The sequence below is a fragment of the Argiope bruennichi genome, chromosome 8 (genome assembly GCF_947563725.1).
Source record: "Argiope bruennichi chromosome 8, qqArgBrue1.1, whole genome shotgun sequence".
Lineage (NCBI taxonomy): Eukaryota > Metazoa > Arthropoda > Arachnida > Araneae > Araneidae > Argiope > Argiope bruennichi.
The window spans coordinates 11,177,010-11,201,719 of record NC_079158.1 but is presented as its reverse complement, the minus strand read 5'-3'; the positions used below and the strand labels follow the sequence as shown (position 1 = coordinate 11,201,719).

The window sequence follows — 24,710 nt, the reverse complement described above, 5'->3', positions numbered from 1 at the left end:
CATGGACATGAAGTTATGACTAAGAGATTTAATAGAAATTAAGCACAACTAAAATCGCCAGTGAACTAGCTAGTATCAGGTCTTATTGATAGTACTTTAAAGAACATAACTTTATACAAGAGCAAAAGACTTTTGAATAAGCTTTTTGAAAAAGAAATCTCAACTGCTTTAAAATAGAATTCTGAATTTTGAAGTGGGAGAAACTCTCAGATCTGATGGAAAATACTTAATGCACATTGATAGCAGATAATTGTTTTCCTAGAATGCCACTTTTTTTAAAACATCATAAAATGGTATCATTAAATAATTGCAATGTGAAAATGATAGAAAAATATTTTTGTTTTATATTTTGCATTTCTGTTATCTTCCAAAATAATATGAAAAAAATATAGTTTGTGTTTTCAGAATTAAATTTTTGATTTGCTAATATAATATTTCAAACATATTAATATTGTATATTTAATAAAAGTTCTTATTTGCTTCTCAGAATTGTTTTTTTTTTTTTTCATTATAATGTGAAAAAATTTATTCATCCGTAAATGTTTTTGCAGGTTATAATCCTGTAAACAAATTTGTATAAATTTTATGTTTTATTTCTTTTTATGCCAGATTATTGGGAATGATATCAAAAATTCTAAAAAGAAAAAAAAAATCAATTAATTGATTTTAAGAAAAACTAAATATATTAACTAAAAATTTGTTTTCATTTGATATTTACTTCTCTATATTTCATTGAGTACTGTTATTACATGCATTACTTACTATGTTTTATTTCTTAATTACTTTCTATATAACAAAATAATCTTAGGATGATCCAGTTGTTGAAGAAATAGTTTTTTCAACTTACATAAACCTGCTTAGTTATATTTCCAAAACTGATCCTACTTTAGGTATGTAAATAATTTTTTAATGTATTTATTTTTGTATTTTATTCATTTATTTTGTATATTATTCCTTTCAATTTGCGTTAACCCATTTATATGCTGTTTAAAAAATTTCTTTGCATATTTCTATAAAATGGGAAGCTCTCATAAATTCTAATTCATTTTGAAAGCTTTGATTTCTACTAGAAGGATCTTTTTCATTTCTTAAATCTATCTTTCTCCAATCTACATAAAATGAATGTTAAAAAAAAAAAAAAAAAAAAAAAAAAAAACTCTGTTGATTTTATTTTATATCAGTGTGAACTTAACCATTAAGTGCATTTGTGCTTTAATTATTTACTTAATTCAGTTTGTTGAATTTAATTTTGTCTGAAGTCTCAGTTTAAAGAAGACTGTAAAATCCACATTTAATTATTTAACTGTCTGATATTAAATATTAATATTGTATAACAAGCAGTCAGGTTTTTGTTATACAGTCTGAAGTACTTAATTCAAAATCTGACATTTTTCAACTACTCATTTTATTATTTATTTGACTTGCCTCTTTTTTGTAATTTAGAAATTTATTTAATAAATAATGCTCATTGGAATGTATTTATTTCCAATGTAATTGCATTTTCTGTTAATCACAAAAATCTCTCTACATTTATGTATATATTAGTTGATCTTTTAAAATATTATTTGGTCTTCAGCAATCTTGTTTATGAATAAAATATAGATATATATAATATTGATATATTCATATATAATATTGAGATAATTCCTTTACAGCTAGTTTCAAACTCTAAAATATATTAGAATCACTGTTTTAATTCTAAATGAATAAATTATTTCATTTTATTTAGGTTTGATTTAAGAAAGATTACTTAAAAAGCCAAAATATAGTAAAAAATATTCTTGATTTTAACTAGAGTATCCTCTTCTAGGCATTTGTTTTATAATCCAGTTTTATACCCAGTTTTTGTAATAAAATATTATTATATATTTACATTTTATAATTAACTATTATTATTATTATTATTATTACTTTTGAAATGTACAGGAATTAAAATGTACACTTTCATTATTTTTTTATTTATGGAAGACTTCTAAACATTAGATACAATATGAAAATGTATTGTTATTCAATTACATTATGATGGTTTTATGATTGGGTTTTAGTTAAAAAAATTTATTGTTCTAAAAGCAAAATATATTTTATTCTTTTGAATTTTTGTTTTTGCACACTTGTCTAGTGTATTCAAAAATTAAAATATAGGTCTTTTAATGGAGACCTATATAATGTATTATTAATATATTATTTTAGTTAATAATTACTATTAGTTTTTATGGCGGCCAATTCTACTATTAAAGGAGCTTAAATTGGCATCTAGGAAAATACATTAATCAGACTCTTGTCTATCAAATATAACTATTTTATAATAAACTATGACATATATTAAAATAGCAGTATATATATTATTAAACATAAAATGAATTAAACATGGGAATTGCTGTTTAGTTTCTTAAATCTACTACCATAGCAATTTTTTTATTTCTTTTCAGTTAAAAACAGTTACAGTTCTTTATAGATTTAAATTATATTAATTTTGTACTGCATATCTTTAATATATTTATACTCAGTTTTTAATTTTATGCGATTTTAAATTTTCTTTAATAATAATTTGTTTCAGAAAAACATCTTATGCTTCAACCTTGGTTAAAAATTTTGTTAGAAATTAGACTTGATGATGTTAATACTAATTTGGAACTGTTTGAAAAAGTAAATATTTTGGATTAATTAAATTAATATCCGATTTCTTTTTTTAATAATACTTTTGAAATATTTGTTAGAATCAAATTTTCTTTATTAATTTGCACTGTCTTTTTTAATCTTTATCATAATAAATAGTTTTTAATATTTCAACCAAAATTATTCAGCTTATTCAAACTATTATAATCCACATATTTATTCAGCGTTTTTTTTTGTTTTTTTTTTAATTCCTTCAAAAACTAAAACTTTAAAATATTGCTATATATTATATATTTTTAATCCTTTTTTTAATACTTGAATCTTTCTAAATAAAAATTTAGCTTACTAGGGTAAAAAAATTTAATAGATATTGTTACATGTATAATTTTTCATTGCAGTATAGTATAATTTTTGAAGATTATATTTAGATTTTTACGATTTCCTGTTTATACAAGACTATTATTACAACATCCAAAGTGTAGCAATAAAGTGATTAAATATTCAAAATTGAAATAAATAATACTTAATCTGTGATGCTATAATAAAATATCTGGGTCTGTTCAAAAGATCCCAAAACTTGCTGCTTGTTTGTTTTTCAATTAAACTTTATTGGCTATGTATAGTCTATTTATTTCATATTCGTAGCACTATTAGAAAATAATCGAAAATCATTCAAGTACAAGTTATTTTAAAAGAATGCTGAGCATGAACATCTTAAACTTATTCATGATTTTAACTTCTGAAAACCGCAAATCTTTAATTCAGTATATTGTACCTTAATATTTTTTATTCCATAAAACACTCCTGTGTATTATTAAAATATATTTCTCTTTAAAGAAAATAAATAACTGAATAAGCATATTTTCAGGGGAAAAGAAGTCAATATTTAAAGCTTTCTTGGTTTATTTTTGGTGACAATTTAACAATTTTCCAAATTTAAGAAATAATTTCTTAATAATCATAGTGCAAAAGCGAAAAAAAAAAAGTTTTTTTTATTGGTTTCTGTGCTGATAGCTATAAATATACTGGAGAAAATTTATTGCCTCATATATTATAAACTTTCCATTTCAATTCTTTTTTCAGTGGATATCATATAAATATGAAAATATAACCCTTATAAAAGTTGTGCAACAGTTTGCTGTTGAAATTTTAAATATACAACACAATTTAAACCAAGTGGAACATTATGTAATGAAAGTAAGTTTTAATTAATTGTCAATTTTGATTATAAATCTTAAATAAATGCAATTATGCTAATGAATTTTGTTTTCAGCTTTTCTCCAGTGTTTATCAAAAATACATTCCCAAGAATATAAAAATGGAACTGAAAAAAATTGTGGATACTAAAGCTAAATCTAATGATTTTAACAGAAAATTTCAAAATTGTATAGTATCAGAAGTTGAAGCCATTGTAACAAATTATATTGAAAATATTTCCAATAATGATTCAGTAAAAGAAACTCCATTAATTTAAGTAAGGATTAAGTAAATTATTTTAGTAAATAATTCCTTATCTTTTCTATATATTTTTTTTATGATTTTCTATAATTAATTTTCTATAATTCTGTATTTATTACTTAACAAGGCAGTTTATAAATATGTGTTGCATATATGCAGCCAGAAGTTGACTGTTGAACTAGTCTGTATGTTTACTCAACCTTGCATGAATTCAATAAAAACCAAAAATGGAAATTTATAAATTTTATTATTTACATTTTTTTTTCAAATGTCAAGTTTATAAATGAATTATTTTTTGATACAAAATACATTTACACCTTATATATTCCAGATAATCTTTCAACACAATATGAATTCTAATTAAATAACTGCCATTTAAAAATCATAAAACTTTTTTACTTAAAGTGTATTTTTATTTTGAAAAGAACAGAACTGAATATATTTTTTATTTAATTGGATAATGTGTACATTCAAAACTGTCATCAGAATAATGGTTTGTTAATGTGTACAGTAATGTTTACTATACTGCCACCATATTCTTTAAAATAAATAAACTTCATTATCCGTGAAATTTGTAACATTATTGGATGTTTCAATATTTTTTTGTATACTATTTATGTAGATCTTATATTCTACTTATAAGATCTACTTAAGAATTTTGAAAACAAAACGAAATTTATTGCAGACTAGAGCAAAAAAATTGATAGCTATTATTGCATATATATCTTTTCATTGCAATTTAGTATAATTTGAAGATTATATTAAACACTATTTTTTAAAAATTTGGCATTAAACAAATGTATTTGGTTTTTAAATTCCATATATTTATTGCAGAAAAATGTACATAAAAATGATGCTGACAAAAATTGCCTTTATTTATTTATTATTATTATTATTATTTTCCCCTTTACAATACGAATTTTGGAAACTAAGAAAATATGGTGGAGCATTATCCTCTTTTTTTTTTTTTTAATGTAATTCCAATTTCTATAATGCAGTTATTACTAAACAGGTATTATTCTGAGATCTGTATTTGATTATACCATTTTTTTAAACTCATCAATTTATGTTTGAAAGACATACATACACTTACATACATACATAAAAAGAAAGAAAAAAAACTGCCAAATTTTTCTGCATGCATGTTGATTTTTCTAGATCTACAAAATCTGAAACTTATTAGCTAGTTCATTATAATGAGTAGTGTACTTACTATACATAGTATGCTAAAGTCATTGGATTCTTTGCAACTGTGCCATATTCTTTTTGGTATAACAGCGAAAATAGTACTATATAAATAAGCTCACCCTAGTTATTCCATTTTTCAAAGGCAGATGAAACCATGAAAAAGATTTCCTATATAAAGGTGTGCATAAGAATTCTGCTACCAAAAGTGACTGTTTTGCCGCATTTCACTTGCAATATATTCAGAATAGCTAAATGCATATTTCTCAGTACTTTAAGGTATATTTAACATCATAATTGGGTTTTTTTCTGTATTTATATTTAAGAGGAAGTTGCAATTTGATTTTTAAATATGAATGATGAAATATATTTTAGATTGATAAGTTACTTGAAATAAATTAACTCAGTTGAAATTATTTGCTGCAGAATTCTTTGCATTATCAGTACAGAAAATTGAGAATTGATAAGAAAACAAAAGAACAAAGAATGAGAAGATGCTATTTGTGTCTATGACACTTACTGTGGCAATAAATATACAACTGTGTGGAGAGCATTATTTAAGTGCTGACTGCAAGCAATAATTTAAATTGATCAAAAGTTAGTTTAAAAGATTATTTAAAAATTTAATTTAAAAAGAATTCTCAGTATCAAGTTGTAACCATTAAAAGTTAAAATGGAAAAGATTTTAGATTGATAAGTCCAGGGCTTAACAATGTTTATCTAAAGCAGATGTCAAAATTTGAATTATAAAGATTTTACTTTCTTTCACTAAATCAGTTCTTATATTATTACATCAAAAAGAAATTATTATTCTTGTTGTAGAATGTTAAAGGTCTTATTCATTTCCTAATATTAATGAATTTATAGTCGAGGCTATTCAACATAAAATCTACTATGATCTCTCTCTCTTTTTTGCAGCAGAAAATATTTGGATTTAAAATAAATTATAAATTTTCATTCAAGATAAGTTTTAAATAATTCAATTCAAGAGATATTTCAAAAAAAAGATATATTTTTAAAAAGTATTCTTTGCTATCCATTTTGTGAGCAATATAAGATTCACTATTTATGGAAGATTTCATAATTTTCATTTTAATATCATTATATGATTTTTTTTAATTTTTACAAATTTATATTATTTAGTCTATGAGAGAAGTAAACAAAGGCATCCTAACTTTTTTATTCTGAATTTACAATAGATGAAATTCTAAATAAAGTGAATTGGAAAAATCAAAGAACTTGTACTTTTTTCAAATAATTTTTCTTCAAGATCGAAGCCATTGAAATAAATGTTTTGCTGTCTTTATTTTTAAAATTCAGTGCTACAACTTTTGTTTTTACTTGATTAAATATATGGGAATTACAACGATAGTGTGAGATCTAATTTTTAACAGCTACTGTAGTGCCTTCGCTAGGTTTGGATTCATTATGAATCTCTCTATAAAAGCGTATATTGTAATTTTCCAAGATTTTATTATTAAATAGTAGGATCATATTTACAAAGAGTCAAAGTTCATTTAATTTATTCCTAATCCCATTTACATTTTACTAAATGAGTTAGCTGTGATAACCAAAAGTTTATCTCTTCACCCGAGCTCATAAGAAATTGGAGAACTTGTACCTTATCAGTACTGTTGTCACATTTTTTCACTTACTTAGTACCTTTAACAATACTAGGTTTCCAAGAGGTGTTTTTTTTTAATTCTTTTATTGCATCGATAATTTCTTTTAGTTCTTGTTTTACAGATGTTAGTGTGTATTTCTGTTGAGAGGCCCCACTTGTCCTGCATTACCTTTTTATAGCTATCTTGCTCTCTAGCGGCAACAACATGAAGTTATAACTGATCTGTGTATGAGTATAATAATAATTTGACCACTCAATATATAATCAAATGAAATTTATAAAATTCAGACATCAAAATATTATTACATGACGCATTTGGTATTAATTTTTTGGATGCAAAATATATATTTATTCGGTGCATATACAAAAACGAACTATTTGAAATAATAATAATGATTCGTAAAGTATTAATATTTTAAGTTGTCACTACTTTTGTCGCGTTAATTCCCATATTTTTTTATTTATATTTTACTAAAGGATAGAAAATCGAATGAAATTTTAAAACAAATTTCAATTTACTTGAATGTCGAAATAAACCAATTGGAAAATAAAGTTTTGTAAAAACTTATCTTAATAAGCTAAAGTATTTTATAGTAAAAAAAAAATTTATACCAAATTTCGAATGAAAATCATTTTTAAATTATTATTATTATTATTTTTTTTTTTTAAGATTTGATACCTAAAATGAATATGAGATTATAAGAGACTTTAAAAAAATATTTTCTGTTTGACTTCAATTTTATGAATAATCATTATTTGTCAAATATTTCTATTTAGGGTATGGTTGATTGAATCCTTCCAATATATCATGAATATAATGAGGACTATTTTTAAGAAATTGTGCAATAAATAATTACTGTGTGTCTGCAAACTTAAATATAGTAAATAAATAATATAAATAATTAATTAAAGAATATATTTTAAAGGATGAGAATGTGCACCTGCTTTCATAATTTTAGTTAAAAAATGAGCGAACTTTTGTTATTTTTCAGCGATAACTTCCGAAAATACAACTGCACAAAAATGAATTTCACGCCATTTCAAAATTTGTTTTTAATGTTACCAATTTAACAGTCGTGCAATTTTTTTTCTTTTGGCATTTAAAAAAAAAATGTTTGATTTCCTAAAACATGCCGCCCTGAAGCTCGTTGTTTCATCAAATATTTAAATCGCGTGATTTACCAGACAAAACCAGCCAGAGTGGTTTTTTTCGAAAACTTACTTGCATACTCCAATGATATGATCCCAGAGAACGCATGGCATGTGCGTATAATAGTTACATAACCTTTGGCTTGAATTGAGCATTTTTACTAAATCTATCATTAACAGTTTTTAGTATTCGGTTAAAAGTATCCGAAAATCGAATTTGGGTTTTAGATGCATTCTTCCCAAACTATACTTGTTGTCAGAAAATACCATATTAAAATTTAAATCATTGCGTTATTTAGTTTACATGTATCTGAAAGCAAAAGTGACATGGTCAGCTTCTTGTTGGATTTGGTTCAAAATCTCATACATTATAGATATTAATTCTGTCTACGAAATTTTACCTATCTATGTCTCCTCATTTTGTAGTTATCGTGTTAACCAAGAAACCAAATCATCCATTTAGATCAAAGCATTTTTGAATTATCTTTATCACAGAAGAAATTAAAAATGTGTGAAAAAAATAACTGAATTGTTAGATGAACACAAATGAATTTTGCAACATATAACATTTTTCATATATAAACCAAGATGTGAATTCATATACTTGGAAATTTGGCACCTATTGCAAACTTAAATTCAGAAAATGTTTTCATCTTTACATGCCAGTGACAATGACTTAAAGTGAAATTTCAGGTCAAAAATCGTGGTAAGTTCGAATTCTCTGGACACAGGAGCTTAACTGGTCAATGTATATCTGTTGGTCATATGAAAATCAAGCTCCAAAGAAATGTGAAGTCCATTGAACACAAAATTCTGAAACATATATTCAGATTTACTTCTTTAATCCTGTTCATCTACTTCAGTTCTAAATAATTTCTTAAACTTTAGCTTGCATGAAAACGCTTCTTGGTTAAACACTTTAGAATCTGCTGAAAGTTAATAGTGTAATCTTACATATAAAGCTTTATTTTAAATATTGAGAATAAATGTTTTGTGGCAATTTTTGATACCAAGCAATGCTGGGTATATCAAATAATTTGAAAAGTTTTTAACTGAATTCTAACACGCCTTCAATGTAGTTTACTTTCTTGGAATTACAATGTTTATATTGTTTTTTTAAATGATCAGCACAGTAATTCAATACAGTAGTTTTCCATTTTGCTTTTCTACTGTTGCATGTGAAATATCCCCCTATGATTTTTATGAAGGACTTTTACTAAGAATAAATATTTTTCAAACAGTTCCTACTTTTATAATGTCTGTTGCACTATATTAGTATTTATGATAGGGCTAGAAACCATTATTACAATTTACAAACATTAGATGGCACTGATTCCAAGAAAAAAAAATCAATAATAGTGATAATCAATAATGTAACAAACTATATAGTCTAAATTTATCTCCCGGCAGATAAGACATTTGGATTAACCATGTTTTTGCTTTGGGGATATTTCTACTGATTTATTATAAAGCAAACATAACAATGCAATTATTTTACCTTCATATGTACTTTGTTCATTGATTTGACCTTTAAGAACTGAATTATGGTCAGAAGGGAAAGGGAGAAAAGTGAAACAACTGCTGTCACTAGTAGCAGCATACTTCAGTTTTTCAGAATTTGTGTGAAAAGTATCAATAAAACAGAAAGTCCATAATTTTTTTTTTATTCAATTAAAACCACATTCATGGCCATCCAGCATCAGCTGCTGCGCCCCAATCATTAGTTGGGGGAGCTGCACCCATTGGAGCAGGAGTACCAACAGATATAGGAGCAGTTGCAGACCAATCATTTGATGGTTGAGCAGCCCAGTCCTCTGTTTCAGTATATACAGGTGTAGGTTCAGCAGCCCACTGCAATAAATTTAACCACACAAATTTCAAAACTCTTCAAAAATAAATACTTGTATTTTCAACATTTAATAAAAGCCATAATAATCAAAAATAAATTAGAGTCAAATGTTTAACTTACGTCTGACACTTCTGGTTGAACTGCAGCAACTTCTCCACCTCCCCAAGGTTCATTCTGGAAATCAGCAGCATCTTTAACTGGTCTTTCAGCTTGAACTGCAGCTTGTTCCTCTTTCTCAGCCTGCAATGAAACAAGTTCTTTAATAGAATCAGAAGTATTACATTTATTTAAGAGGAATTTATTTAGTAGAATTTATTTTATTGATGAGTAATTGCAAAGATAATCTTACATCTTCTGGATCTCTGTAGAAATATAAATCCACCATAACATCCCATTTCAATTCCCGACTGATTGTTCCTCTCATACGCAAAACTTCTCTGGCAAGCATCCACCACATTAATCCAATAGAGTGAGCCCCCTAAAGTATTATGGAAGTATAAACATAAGTGAAACATACTATAAATTCTAAAACCAACAGTTGTATTATATAAAATAATAAATATTCCATTCTATATTGGAACAAAAATAAATTTATTGCCTGTTCCAATAACAGAAAAAAATTTAAAGATGAATCAAGGGACTTTACTAATTGCACACAGAATTAGTAACTTACACTAAAAGACTTTTGAAAAATTCCACCAACAATTATAACAAACTAAGAACCTTCATTTATTACACATTTCTCTGCTTTCTGACATTCAAGAAATAATAAGAAATTTATTCACCTTATTGTTGCAAGGGATAGCGATATCAACATAGCGGAGTGGAGAATCGGTATTGCAAAATGCAATAACTGGAATATTCACATAAGAAGCTTCTGTCAATGGCTGATGATCGATTCTGGGATCTGTAACAACTAGGAGCCTTGGTTCACGGAAAGCAGCTTGAATCTGATTAGTGAAGGTACCTGGAGTAAAACGACCAGCAATGGAAGTGGCCCCAGTGGCTGCTGCAAATTTCAAAACGGCACGCTGACCATAGGGTCTTGCTGAAATTACACACACATCAGCTGGATTTTCGATTGCTACGATGGCCCTGGCTGCTAAAAGAAGTTTCTCCCATGTCTTTTTCAAGTTGATCAGATAAACACCTAATCAGAAGTAAATTATAAAAGATATGAATACAAAACCATTGAAGTTTTTTTTTAGTACTATGAGAAAACAAATTTCTTAGATAACTGAATTCATCTTTTCTGTAATTTCATTCATATGGCTTAAAACCATGTTTTTGAATCTTAGCAGTCAAAAGGACATTGCTTTCTTTTTGAGGCAATTCGAGCCAAAGAAATCCAACTGCAAGAGGTTAATATAACTGATTATATTTATGACAGATTTGTAAGCTTTTATAAAAAATTATTTTCAATGCCCAGATAGGATTAAACTTTTCTATACAGATTAAAATAAGCAGCTGAGAATTTTTCTTTCCTATAGTTTAAAATCATGCTTTCCTTTTAGTAGTTCTGCAAGTTTTTTTTTTTTTTTTACTACTTTAAAATGTTTAATTAGAATGTTATCTTTCCATGCAGGAAAATCAAAACAAAATAGGCACTAGCTAATCAAATTTGAAATTTAACAACACAATACACCAAATGAATAATGAATATTAAATTACGAATAAGAATCAGTAATCCTGACGAAGAAGCTATTTCCCAGACATCTGATAAATAAATAACTCAAATATAGTTGAAGATACTATAAATCTTCAAAGTGATAAAATGTAGAAAAATTCAAACAAATGGATTTGTAAAACAAATTAATTCAAAAATAGCAAATATTCCCACATTTCAGGCATTTAATTTTGAAAGGGTGAACAGATTTCAGCCAGTTAATCATTTATTAATTCTAAGTATGAGAATAATTCGGACATTGAAATTTATATAATTAAAATGCCAGTAAAGGCATGAATATCAATTCTTTTATATATAATCTAATTTCACAAATTCATTATTGTAAAATATGAAAGAAAATTAAAGCAAAACTTTCCCACTCCACTTTATAAACTATATTAAAACAATTATTGAAAATTTTTAAAAAATCAAATCAATAACACAAGAAATAAAGAAAGCTTATTTTATTTTATCATTAATTATAGACATCAATATTTTCAAATACATTTTTCAAGGAAAAAAATAAACATCATAAGAATACATTTCAAAGAATATACTACTTTCCATCAGAATGTTAACTTATATACAAAAGCACTACATTTGATATATTGTGCAAATACTAAAAAAAAAATTATATACAATATTGATTTAAAAAAATTCAGAATTGGAAAAAAAGTTAGAGATTTTAGTTTTATAATAAAATAAAACATCCTGCTGTAAACACAATTTGCATTTGTTCTCGATTTAATCTTCACCAGGTGGTAAAGGTTCATCTGTCACTTCACCAGGTTCCACATCTGAAATATTGTTCCTCTGGCTGAAAACATCAAGGACATCCAACACAGATTTGGAAATATGAGCCCTTTGATGTTCAGTGAAACTGTCTACATGCTGCAATAAAGGCTCTCGTAAATCTGGATAGGAACTCAGAACTTCTTGTAACTGAGGGGGTGGTAGTTGTAGTAGGACCTGGAATGACTGAGGTTTTGTTCTTTGACAACATTTAATGAATCCTTCCCATATTTTAGGTTGCCTCCAAACCTGCTTAACTATCAGGCGTTGTAGTATATTTGTAACAAAACCTAAAAGATGAGGGTGATTTGCAAAAGATTGAATAACTGTCCTCATTAACAGAATGGGGAGTGGATTTTGTTCCATCAGCTGCTGCATAACCACTGCTAAGACTACTTGTGTATACACTTGTTTTTCTTCAAAGCATAATGATGTAGCCTTAATAACAGTTTTCAGATTACACTGGGAGGTATCAATGTTGTGCAGAGCCACTAAGAGTTCAGCAGGGGATAACGGACTGGCTAAATTGCTTCCAACTAAACGATGAAAAACTTCTTTCACAACAGTTGGGTTCAATTTTATTAGTTCGGGTAAAGCAGCGATTACTTCACGTTTTGTCAGACCATTTATAATTGGGATAAGGAAGCGCACATCTTGTACACGCTTTTGATACAAATCACGAACTCTGGCAACAAGTTCTGCAGAAGGTGGCGCTTTATCAGTCAAAATATGAATTATTCTTGTCACAAAGGTTTCAGCACCTGGAGGACAGTTTTCAACAAATTGTAATAGTTCAGGAGATGCCATACTCATTTTCTTGACAGGAATTTCAAGAGCTCGAAGAATGGATCTTTTGACATCAGCTGTTGTTTCAACATAAACGGTACCAAGGTCATGAATCAAACTATGGTTTATAGGCAAGAGAGCAAAATACAAATGTAAACAAACTTTTATTATATCATCTGTCCAAGATTCAGGTAGCTGCTGAAAAAATGCAAAAACTGAAGGTTGTGGAACAGGATCAAGCAAAAATTTTAAACTCCGAGTAGCAAAAGCCTCAATGAAAGATGTCATTTGACCATTCTGATATAAATCCACAGCTGCATCAACTGCTTGGGTTCTAACCTCATTATTTTCATGAAGAGTAAGATCTGATATAATGCCCAGAAACAACAATTTTTGGGGCTGTCTACGAAGTGACATGCCTTTAGCTAGTTCCAAAGCCTGCTCTGTCAATTTTTCATTGCCACAGACAGTTTTTAACGATTCTGCCATACCTTCAGTAATCAATGGGAGATCTATAAAAAATCTTGTAAAAAGAACATGATTCTGTTCATCAGTTTCTAAAACACCATTTAAAACTTGATTAACAGCTTCTTCATATCTTTCAGAAGAGCCTTCAATAGAGTTTTCAAATCCTTTATAAGCAGCATATTCTTGATAAAACCAATTTAATGCTAACTCTAAGCGTATACGTGGATTTTCTAACACATGTTCTTTCAAATCTGTAGCAATTTCTCCACCAAATTGAGAAGCTAAACAGCCAAGAATTTTTGTTCTCATTGGTCCACCTCCTTTCTTAACAATGGCCTTTTCTGCTTTTAATATCCTGTTAAAAGCAGATCGACATAACTTATTACGTTCTTCGTCAGAAAGTGGCTTAGCGCTAGTCTGAAAATCTATTCTTTTAGACCGTGATGTCTTAAATTGACTGCTGCCACTGGGCATTAAAATAAGTGTTTGCTTCTTTGGCTTTTGATCAGTTTTACAACCTATAACTGTTTGAATTTGTTTAGTTGTAGATTCGTCTTCATCATCATCACTTACTTGACTTTCTTTTTCCTCTTTCACTTCCCCTTTCCCAATACCAGCATTATTAAGTTGTGTAGCAAGAAGACGACTTAAATGACGAATCTGAGCTTCAGTTCCAGCAGCAGCAATTGGAGTGTAAGTGTTTTGAAAATGAGCGGGCATTATGCCAGGCAAATTTAACATGCTTACAAGAACTAAGTCAGCAACATTTGTATTATTTAGCTTGGAAATTACATCTTCAGCAATTTTATCAATTGCAGTAGTTTTTGGTTTAGCAATCTGACCAGCTGCTGCTGATTTAGATTTTGAAGTCTCTCCAAATTTTTCTGGCTTGCCCCAACCCTCAATTTTTGATGGTGATTTTTTCTTACTTGGATCTATAGATGGAAAGCATTTATTAATTTGAGCAGGTGTAGCTCCCAAGTCAGATAACAAAATGGATATTTGAGAGTGAAATTCAACAGCTCCAGGATGCTTGACAAGCATAAAAAGTTGCAACTTCAAATGCTTCCTCACACTACTTACTTGAGATTGACTTAATGTGGGTGGTAAATTTGCATGAAGTGATTCAAATGCTTGCAAGACTTTAGGAAAGAACTGAAATCTTTTCTTAGCCACAGTTGTTAAGGCTTGCATGCATGTCATTAGATTACAACTTGACACATGGGAAGCACCGTGAAAATCAACAATTTTCTGGAAAATTTCTTTTGCTTCTTCTTCCAATTTCCTAGGCCTGAAAACTTTCAAAATAACCGGAATATCATCAAGTGATAAGTCTGAATCATCAGTATCAGAATACTGATCTCTTGGTGACTGTATGATCACTACACGTTCCATAAATTTCACAGCCATAGCCCTTACACCTTCATTATCAGAATCAATAAGATTAACAATTTTATTTTTCAGTTCAGTGAATGATGCCCAAGTGGCAACCATTATTTCATCAACAGTCTTTGCATTACACAACCAACGAATAACCACAGGATAAAGGTGAATCGTTGATTGGATAACTTTCTTTTTCACACTTGATACAGGATCTTGAAGCATAAGATTTAAATTGCCCACAGTTTTTGACAAAATTCTTGTATTTCCTTTGCAAGCATCTTCAATAAATTTAATAACAAATCGACGAATCTCGGGATCATCATCGTGCTGGAAACTCACAACTTCATCTAAAAAGTTATCTAGAAGTTTAGGTTCTTTATATAAAATTAGATCTTTTACAATTTCCAAATTTTTTAGGGCACCCTTTTCCTGTTTTGGATTTATGGCATCATTTAAAAGCTTTGTAACTTGTTCAGGCGTCACAGTCTCTTGAATAGTTTCTTCAACAAAAAATTGAGCAGCTGTACTACGCCGGGTGTCCACGGTCTGCTTTTTTGTTTTTTGGGAGGTTTCACCTAAAAGATTAGTTAACACTGTTTTAGGAAGCAGAAGCTGTTATGGTATACAGGGCCAACAAAAGTCCTGTACCAAGCTTCTTTTTCCCTTTTATTATAATTTCTTTACTGAATTTCATATAGCTTTTGAAAAATCAATAAAAGACATTTTTATTATTTATTAAAAAGTTAAAACAGTTGGAGTTAAAAGAGACAACATTAGGGCAGATATAACTTCAATATTTTGCAATTATTTAACACTTCCCTGTGGAGAATATATTTTCCTATCATTTTATAATTATTTGGAGAATATGGGTATTTTAAAGGAAAATGGTTAAAATGCTGATCTTGTTTCACAGTGAGAAAATTTAAATTCTTTGAATAATGCTATGAATTATTTCTAATTCCCACCTTTCACTATTACCATACACAAGAATTTTGATCAATCATAAACAATACATATAAAGATATAATCATCATCTAAACAATCAGTAATAATGATAAGCAGAGAACTCTGCAAGATATGATGTCAGGCTAAGAGTTCTCTAATATGTTGTAGGTACTTCCCAATAATGGGAGCAAAATCTTTAACCAGTTTACACTATTTACTACTATACCACCTGAGAAATAAGAAGTCTGTTTCTTATACAGATAATCCCCTCCCCTATATGGGGGGAAGCACCAACTTTCTAACATTATGTTAAATCCAGACAATATCTCTGTTATTAGAGAAAAACTGATTCCTTACTGGCATTTGTTTGCAGAATTGAAATTACCTGAATGTTTAACTTGCAATGACAACTGCATTTCAATTGAACTGCTATGACATCATAAAGTCATATATGACAGAACATTTAAAATCTGCATATTGTGCTTTGCTATTATAAATCATACACATATAATTTTCATATTCTAATCGGATAACTGCCCATTATCACCTTTACACAACAACTGCTTTTCAGAAAAAAATAGGGATATTTTTATCTCTTTATTTTAAGAACTATTTAAAAAGAGATAAATAGTCAAGACTTTTGACGGCCACTGTAAAAAAAAGTAGCAAAATTTTTTTAAAAAATGCTGCAAGAAATAGACGAATATGTAATTATGGTGAACTTGTATAATGCAATGGAATGTATTCATTTTTAAATAAATTATATAAGATCAACTGTAATTATAATAAAACAATTTTTCTACATATTTTAAATATAAGATTTTTATTTTTGAAAATTATCAACTCTGAAAAATTCAACAGTTTCAAAAAATACATCGGATTGACTATGAATGGAGACATCCATTTTTAATATTCGAATGTTCAATAAAATAAATAAGTAGCATATAGTTTTTATAGTGTACAAAAAGCAGAGCAAGATTTGGAGATTTCACTTGGAAGATGGAATAAAATTTTCCATGAGAACAGCAATCTTAAAATGTTTCAAAATCTTTATACAAATTAAATGAATGAAAAATATGCAATATTAAAAAAAAAATTGCATAAAAGACTATGAAGTTTCATTTCATTTTACTTTTTTTGCAATATAGCATTGTATTGTATTTGGTATTCACATGGAATATTCTTATTCTCTAATTCCTAATGCATATATGTAAATTCCAGCAGTGTAAGATTTTTTTTACTGTGTAACATAATACATTTTGTCTTTTAATCCAAAAAAACTATTATTCTTGTAGCCATTGTTACTTATTGTGAATAAAAATAATTTTAAGTTAAATTTCTTAACAATAAAATTAAAACCGGACTACTATTCTGAATTAGAAATACATTAACAATTATATTTTTTAATAGGATAAATTTTATAAAATTTTTGATTTTTTAAATCAGTCTGGGATGGGACTTTGTTATTTATACTTGCTAAAAAATTTCATGATGTTGCAGTAGTTATTCATTGCCAACGGATTTTAAAACCTTTTGCACTTTTGTGCATTCATTGGGATGAGTTTAATTAGTCTAAATAGGGGCGAGAGAAAAGATGAAAGGAAGAGATGTTTACATTTAACTAGGATTAACTAATTACTTGCAGAAATAAAATAACAAATCAGAAACAATACCACACTCGCATACACATGAAAAAATTGAACAAAAAAGTATGCAAGTGCAGAAATCAAATTCAATGGAATGGCAAATTACAGAAATGTGCTCATCCTTCCGGGATTCTCTCTCGGGATACTGAAACTAACAGTACACTGAGACATTATATCCAATAGAAATAGCCTGATGTTAAGTATAAAAAAATTAGCAATTAAAAATATCTAGTTTATGTTACCTACTATTTTATAATTATTCAGAAAATATAATGTCACTTTTACAAAGATTGAAATGAACACTTCCTTAATAAGAATTATGTATGGCATGTTTTTAACCCATAACTGGAAACATGAATTACTTCACACAGTCAGAGACATGAAGTCAAAATGACTTATTTTTCTTTTTTGTCTTTTGTAAACCGAACTGGAATTTTGGAAACAATACATTCTGGAAGTCATATAGTTACCAAAAATATTAATATAAAAAATCGTAAAGAGATGTTTTAAGAAAAATCTAAACCATTTTTAATGAGCATATACTTTGTTTAGATATTATAGAACTAAACTAATGTTGTAAGAATTTAATAAACGAACATGACGAAAACAATATTTTCAAATATTATTTGAAGAATATTTTTTTCCTCGTTTTACATTATTCATATTAAATGCAGTTTCAGAGACAGAGGATGGGAAGGAAGACTTTTTTTCAAGATCTTCATTAAAAATTAAGCCTAATTTTGGTATTTTCTGTGATAACTTTCAAAAATATTATTGTATAAAAATAAATATTAAATTCTTTCAATATTTGTCTTTTTAATATTACTAGACTAATTATATGAATTTTCTGAATTTCAGTTATTTCTTTTAATATTTCTTTATCCTATTAAGTTCTAACAATATATTATACTATTACTTGAAAATACAATTTTTTTTTTTTTTTGTTTAATCAAATCAATCTCATGGTTTTCTTCCATTGTTGAAAGACAAAAAAGGTTTCTATTTAATATCTAAATTGATTACAAGACAAATACAAAAGTTACAATATTGCAAAAATTATACGATAGATGAAATTAATGTTAAAAGTTTTTCACAGCACTATGATAATTATAGAACTATCTGCATTTCAAAGGTTCAAATACACAATTAAAAGAGCTTAAGGAAGACAATTAAAATAACATGGCTTTAATGCCATACAATTTGACAGATTCATAACTATTTATTTGAATTCAACCAATATCATCAGTGAATTAACTGGTTGAGAATGTAATAGTATATAAACTACAACAAAAAATTTGAAGGTCATTTTTTTTTTTTTTTTTTCAGAATTGGCTGCTGTCTGAATTTTTAATATTTTATTGAATGAGCATTCTAAAGGCATACTACCATTATACTAAACTGCATTATGAATCCAATTTTCTAATCTCCTCTTTTAAGTGTATGTCTGTTTTCATGTCAGAATGATGTATTTTATACTATTCTATTTTTCAAAAATTGGCGACACCATCGTGTATGAGGAATGCAATGTTAAACTTTTTTTCTTATCCCTTGTGAATAAACAAAACAAATCCTCAAAAAAAAAAAAAAAAAAAAAAGCTTGCAAACCTACTTTAATAAGATAAAAATATTACTAACATTTTGAGAAAGAAATTTCTTACCATGTGAAAAATATCTTTTTTTAATTGCATAATTACTAAAAACATCATGAGTTTTTATTATTTATTATCTACCTTATACAAATTGACTTTTTCCTTCCTTATTTTGGTAAAACTAAACATAGTACAATTTTTTTCACCCATCTCTGCTAAATTGAACCAAATGGTAAAAAGCTTGTCAAATATCAACTAAAGAACATGGACTAAACATATTTAACACATTATAATGTGCTCCCCTTATAATAATTTACCTAAGACAACATTCAATGCAATATATATGCTACAAAATTTTATTACTGCTTTTATGACAGTGTAGTTTTAATCATTTTTATAATAATCCATAAATACTATCAGAGAAGACATATAATAAGAACACTTCTACAAATAAGAAAGGGTTTTAAGTATCAATCATGCAACTCCTTATTTCATATAGTTCTAGTTATTTAATTATCATACTGTAAGAAGTAGAGCTCACCATCAGAACGTCTTTTAAAAACATATTGTTGCATTTGAAAATCCAAGTTGGTTGCTCCAATATGTGTAGAAGAAGCTAGGAATTTAGTAACATCATCATCTTTCAAACTCAATGATGGTATGCCTCCCGACATTTTTTCAGTGTTTCTTTTTAGAGTTACGATTGAAAACTGCAAGGTAAAAAGATCATGTATTGCTAATATAATATAAATATATTCAATGAATTTATATTAAATACTTAATAGCAAACATTACTTAAACTATTATTTAACTTGTAATTTTTTCCACAATTCCTTCCACGTTTCACTGATTAATTTCTGTCACTCCAAACAAAAATTAAATAAGTAAAAGCTAAGCTAAATTTTTATAATGCTAATGTGTTTTCACAAGTTCTCGTTGAGATTTCTACCTTTTAGTCCAGAATATATATAATGTTAACATATGAGGCACAAAAATAAATATTACTTATTTTTGAATGGCAACAGTCAAATGTAAATAAAATGAAACAATCTGTTAACTGCTTTTCTTCAGTGAACATTTTTACAACTACACATAATTCAACACTTTGCTTAATTGGGTGAAGTGAAGAATAATGTGCCCCTGAGTTTTACCCAATATGGTAACCCATCTGAATGCTTTTCTAACAACTCTAATGCTGTTTTGTTTATTAATTTTTGCAATGGTTGAATTGTACTTAAACTACAATTAAATTATGAAAAATGTTAAATTAAAAATACTAAAAAAAATATTGATTCAAGATTTTAATTTTGTTCTTTAATATAATTTAAAGTTTATTAAATAAAGTTAAGCTTATAATTAAAAGTTTTCTTCTTTCTTTATTTCGTTTAATGTGAATACAAACAGAAAATACTTATTCTTTTGCAATTTTTAATCGTCAGCATGCGCTTTAAAAGATCATCTGAATTCTTAATTTACGAAATCGTCTGCATTCTCACTTTAAATGCCAGCTGCAACGGAATTCTTCTCAGTTCTCGTAATTCTTTAGGTGCTCTAATGGTTGGTTCCTGTGATAATTTGTTATGTCGGTACTTGTACAAGAATGGGTGTTAGGTAAATGGGATGGAAAAACAGTATTTTGAACCTACAGAATGGATGAAAGGTGAGTGGAATATATATATATATATATATTTTACGAGTTGATGAAGTTAGGAGAGGATGCTTATTTGAAATTTTGTATGAAGAATGGTTTGATTGCATCTAAGTGTGTATGTCTGGTACATTCTTCCTTTTCAACTGATTATGTACCGTTCCTGTTATCCACACAGTCCTTATGTTCAATGTGCTAGCGAAACTACTAGGTTCCCGCTCCTGCTGCTAGCAAAGCCGTAGGATGTTTTTTTAAGATAAAAATTCTGCCCGGTGCCTTTTGCAGATGACGAAGGCACCGGGCAGCATGGGTGAAAAAAAAAAACAATACTTATCAGTAAAAAGTCCTAATTATATGGCGGGAAATGGTAACCGTAACTGTTATAGTTCGTAAATGGATTCTGAGACAACCACTTTCCGACGACCCCATCTCATCAAGGGGCGAGACGCTGAGAAAACCGCGAGTCTTCGTTGTTAAATGTAAACATCTCCTCCTTTCACCCCTATTTTGAAGAATTAAATCCATCCTAACGCACGCACAAAAACATGGATGGTTTTACAATCCGTTGCTGAACTATATGAGGAAGTATTTGTTTATTTTTGTCGCCATCTTTATTAGCGACTTGGCATCGTTAGTGCAGCAAGGGGCACATTAAAATTCACTTTTACTGCTTAACTAACAGAGCTGCAATCAGTATAAATTGTAAAAATTTTTATTCAGATTACCATATTACTCCATTCATTCAAAGAAAAGATATACAAGAAATCAAGTTTATTAAAAGAGATATCAAAACAAAGTTTATTTGAGCTTGAAAATATACTTAATTGTTATAAATGAATAATCACAATTTTACTATGGAAACTGATATTCATATCTTCCAAAAAGTATTCACACAGAAACGGTTTTATATCAGTTTACAATTTCTGTACAATTTTATCTTTGTTTTTAATATTTTTTTTTTGATTTACTTTGGTTTTAATCTGAAACAATGTTATAACAAAATAAAAACTCCTCTATCAAAACATTTATGTCTTTATAATTAATAAGTTTGCCTTCTTTGGACATAGCTTCCTAAGTAAAATTTCCACTTCTATTTTTATTCACAGTATATACTATTTTTTAATTTGCAATCCAGTATTTATAGCAGATTAATTCAATTAAATTCACCTTACCAATACAATGAAATTTTTTTAAAGAACTACACTCATTACGAATCATTTCACTGCCTAAAAATTTAATAATCTAGACAAAGAAGCTGGCAGCTAGAATAGAGCAGAACTTCACAATACACTTTTGGGTTAATCAAAAGAATTAAGTGATTACAATACCTCTCTTTTTTACCAAAAATTATATTTTTATGTATATAATGTTAACATAAAGTTAATGAAATTAAGACATTCATTTTCAAACTACATTAACTGAATCAATTTTGAACTGTTCAGATTTTTTAAGATTTCCCTTAGAACACAGCAGAAATCTGCAATAAAATAAGCTATACCCAACCAAGAACAAAAAAAAAAAAAAAAAAAAAAAAAAAAATGCTACCATGTATTAATTTATAATCACACTTTGCATTAAAAAGCGACTTCAAATTCTAGGCATAAGATTCTCTCCATGTATGTATTTGTGAACCTACTAAAAAGCCATCTACTAAACTCATTTTCTAACTAAGTATATCTCTTCCTTTGCGCTTTTTCGCCCTTAACATGATTTTCATCTCTGAATACATCTTGTTCCATTTTTAAAATATTTTCATAAAATCTTCCAAATATTCTTTGACATTATCTTTCTAATTAGAAAAGAAATCTCTTCACCATACAAACAATTTGTGTGCGTTTGTGAAAATTCTTTATTCAGTGGCTGAGTCATTCATCACACTCCAATCTTGATCAGAAACAAAAAACATATTCTAATCAAAATCATTTCATCTTCACAAAATAATAAAATAACATGCACATTTTTTAATACTCAAATGTCCAGAAGTATAAAACCCAATCCATTTCAAATGCAGATAATTAAAATGCTGGTATGTTGGACACTCATTTTTTTTTCAAGTAAAGAAGTTGGAATATATAAAGCTACAAGAGACTTGCTAGCAACCTGATCTGTTTTATATGCTAAGGAACAACTTGTATACCAAGTAAAACTTTGTAATTCATTTCCTTTAAAATAAAATCAGTATTTAAATGCATCAAGAGCATTTTATTATACTTGTTTCTTCACATACACATTTTTTAAACTGTTTTACAAAATAAGTGTTTTCCACAATTAGAAATAGTCATTTATTTGAGGGTTATACAAATGAATCAGTTACATGATGGCAAATGGCACCATGTTGATTTTTTTTTTTTTTTTGATGAGAAGTCACCATATGTGTTAAATCCTTTTGAAATTTCCTACAATAAGTTTAAGTTATGGTTTAAATTTTAAAAAGTACAGTACTCTCTTAAAGGATAAAAGATGAGTAAATCCATAGCTACTAACAGATGGAAGAAATTTTAACGACAAAAGGATTTAGTACAATGAAATATGTATGGATTATCAACCGGCAATAAACGAGAGCAACATTGCATTACAAAAAAAGCTTTAGTAACCACACAAATATGCTCTAGGAAATTGAAATTTTATCATATTACGTAATGATCTGAAGATAAACTAGCTTTTAATTATATATTAGCAAAATCTAAGTAAATCGAAATTAACTTAGGCGCAGAGTTGGCTCAGTAAGTATTAGGCTTAACATTTCTTGAAATCGGATATCAATGCCAATAGCTTTAAAACTTCCGATCGCAATTCATACATATAAAAAATTACATAAAGCGAAATTCCTAAATAAATGTATGATTATTTGTAAGAGATCTTTACGATTATTTTAAGACATTTTTCACCAGGCACGTGTACACGTGGATGATCCAAATCATTTGAGCATTTTACTTAAAATTAGATAGAGAAAAATACAAAAAAAGCATGTATATTTAGACAAACAATTGATTAATAACAAAGTATTAGTACCTTTAAATCTTACCGAATTATAGTAAAAGCAATATACAATTCTATACCTGTTATCGATGCCACAGGAAGGCCGCTTGCACTGGATAATGAGCAAAAGATCGTTTGCGATTACTTCATTTCACTTCATTTAGCATTTAGTAGGAGTAGGGCCCTTTTTCTTTGGGATGACGATATATTCGAAATAATGCTACAAGTCTCGAAGGAACTAGGGATAGTTACCTCAATCAATTATGTTAGAAATTTTCAACGTAATAATTTTAGAGATTTTTCAGGCCTATCATTGTAATAGCTATAATTTAATACACACTCGTGCACTTCGCGCTACTGGAACTGCGGACTAGGGATGACGAATATTTTACGAATGGTTTTATATAATCGATATCAAAAAGTCACAACTACGAGTGATCAATACTTTTCAAAGAAAAGCGTGATTCAAATCCTTCATATGATCTTAGTGGTGATATTTTGTTTACAAGGCCTGAATCACGATAGAAAGTAACAATCGATACGATCTGTCCAATGAAAGCAAATATTAATAATAATAATTTCAGTCATGCATAGAGAAAGTCCCGACGGCCTCTTTGCATTTATGGCTAAGGTCGTAAATCTGGCGTCAGATCCACTGTAGGACCCCTCTCGCCTGTAGACATCGATCGGAAGCTTCTCGCAAATTGTCAGTAAAACGAATCAAAGAACCCCGGAATACCACAGGTGAGGGGGAAAAGGGCGAAATGTGGGGGGGGGGGTCAAGGCACACATGTTCCAGGAAAAGAGCCCCTCATTGTTGCTGAGGGACTTACTGCTCAGATGCAAAGAGTTCCCCATTTCACGAAGAGTTAGACCGCTATTATTAGAGCTATTTATATCATTGTACAAGTGTATAAATCAGGTTTC

The 24,710-nt window shown here is 28.1% G+C and overlaps 2 protein-coding genes across 3 annotated transcripts in view; one reads left to right on the top strand and one right to left on the bottom strand.

Moving 5' to 3' along the window:
• The window catches only part of LOC129981812 (meiosis inhibitor protein 1-like), a 49,918-nt gene extending 45,509 nt beyond the window's left edge, over positions 1-4,409 (top strand). The window contains exons 24-27 of one of the 2 annotated variants that reach the window (XM_056092836.1): positions 809-890; positions 2,558-2,646; positions 3,700-3,813; positions 3,890-4,409. In XM_056092836.1, the coding sequence (XP_055948811.1) occupies positions 809-890; positions 2,558-2,646; positions 3,700-3,813; positions 3,890-4,090 (486 nt within the window). In that variant the 3' untranslated portion in view covers positions 4,091-4,409. Of the gene's footprint in view, positions 1-808; positions 891-2,557; positions 2,647-3,699; positions 3,814-3,889 lie in introns of those variants that run through there. The other variant, XM_056092837.1, reaches the window with a different exon arrangement.
• A 5,271-nt stretch (positions 4,410-9,680) lies between these two features.
• On the bottom strand, positions 9,681-23,992 carry LOC129980872 (40S ribosomal protein SA-like). The gene is made up of 6 exons (XM_056091320.1): positions 23,864-23,992; positions 19,698-19,866; positions 10,667-11,031; positions 10,231-10,359; positions 10,002-10,121; positions 9,681-9,883 (listed from the first exon to the last, which is right to left on the bottom strand). Exons 2-6 carry the CDS (start codon positions 19,828-19,830, stop codon positions 9,716-9,718), a joined length of 915 nt encoding a protein of 304 aa, XP_055947295.1. The 5' UTR covers positions 19,831-19,866; positions 23,864-23,992; the 3' UTR covers positions 9,681-9,715.
• Between the last annotated feature and the right edge of the window lie 718 nt (positions 23,993-24,710).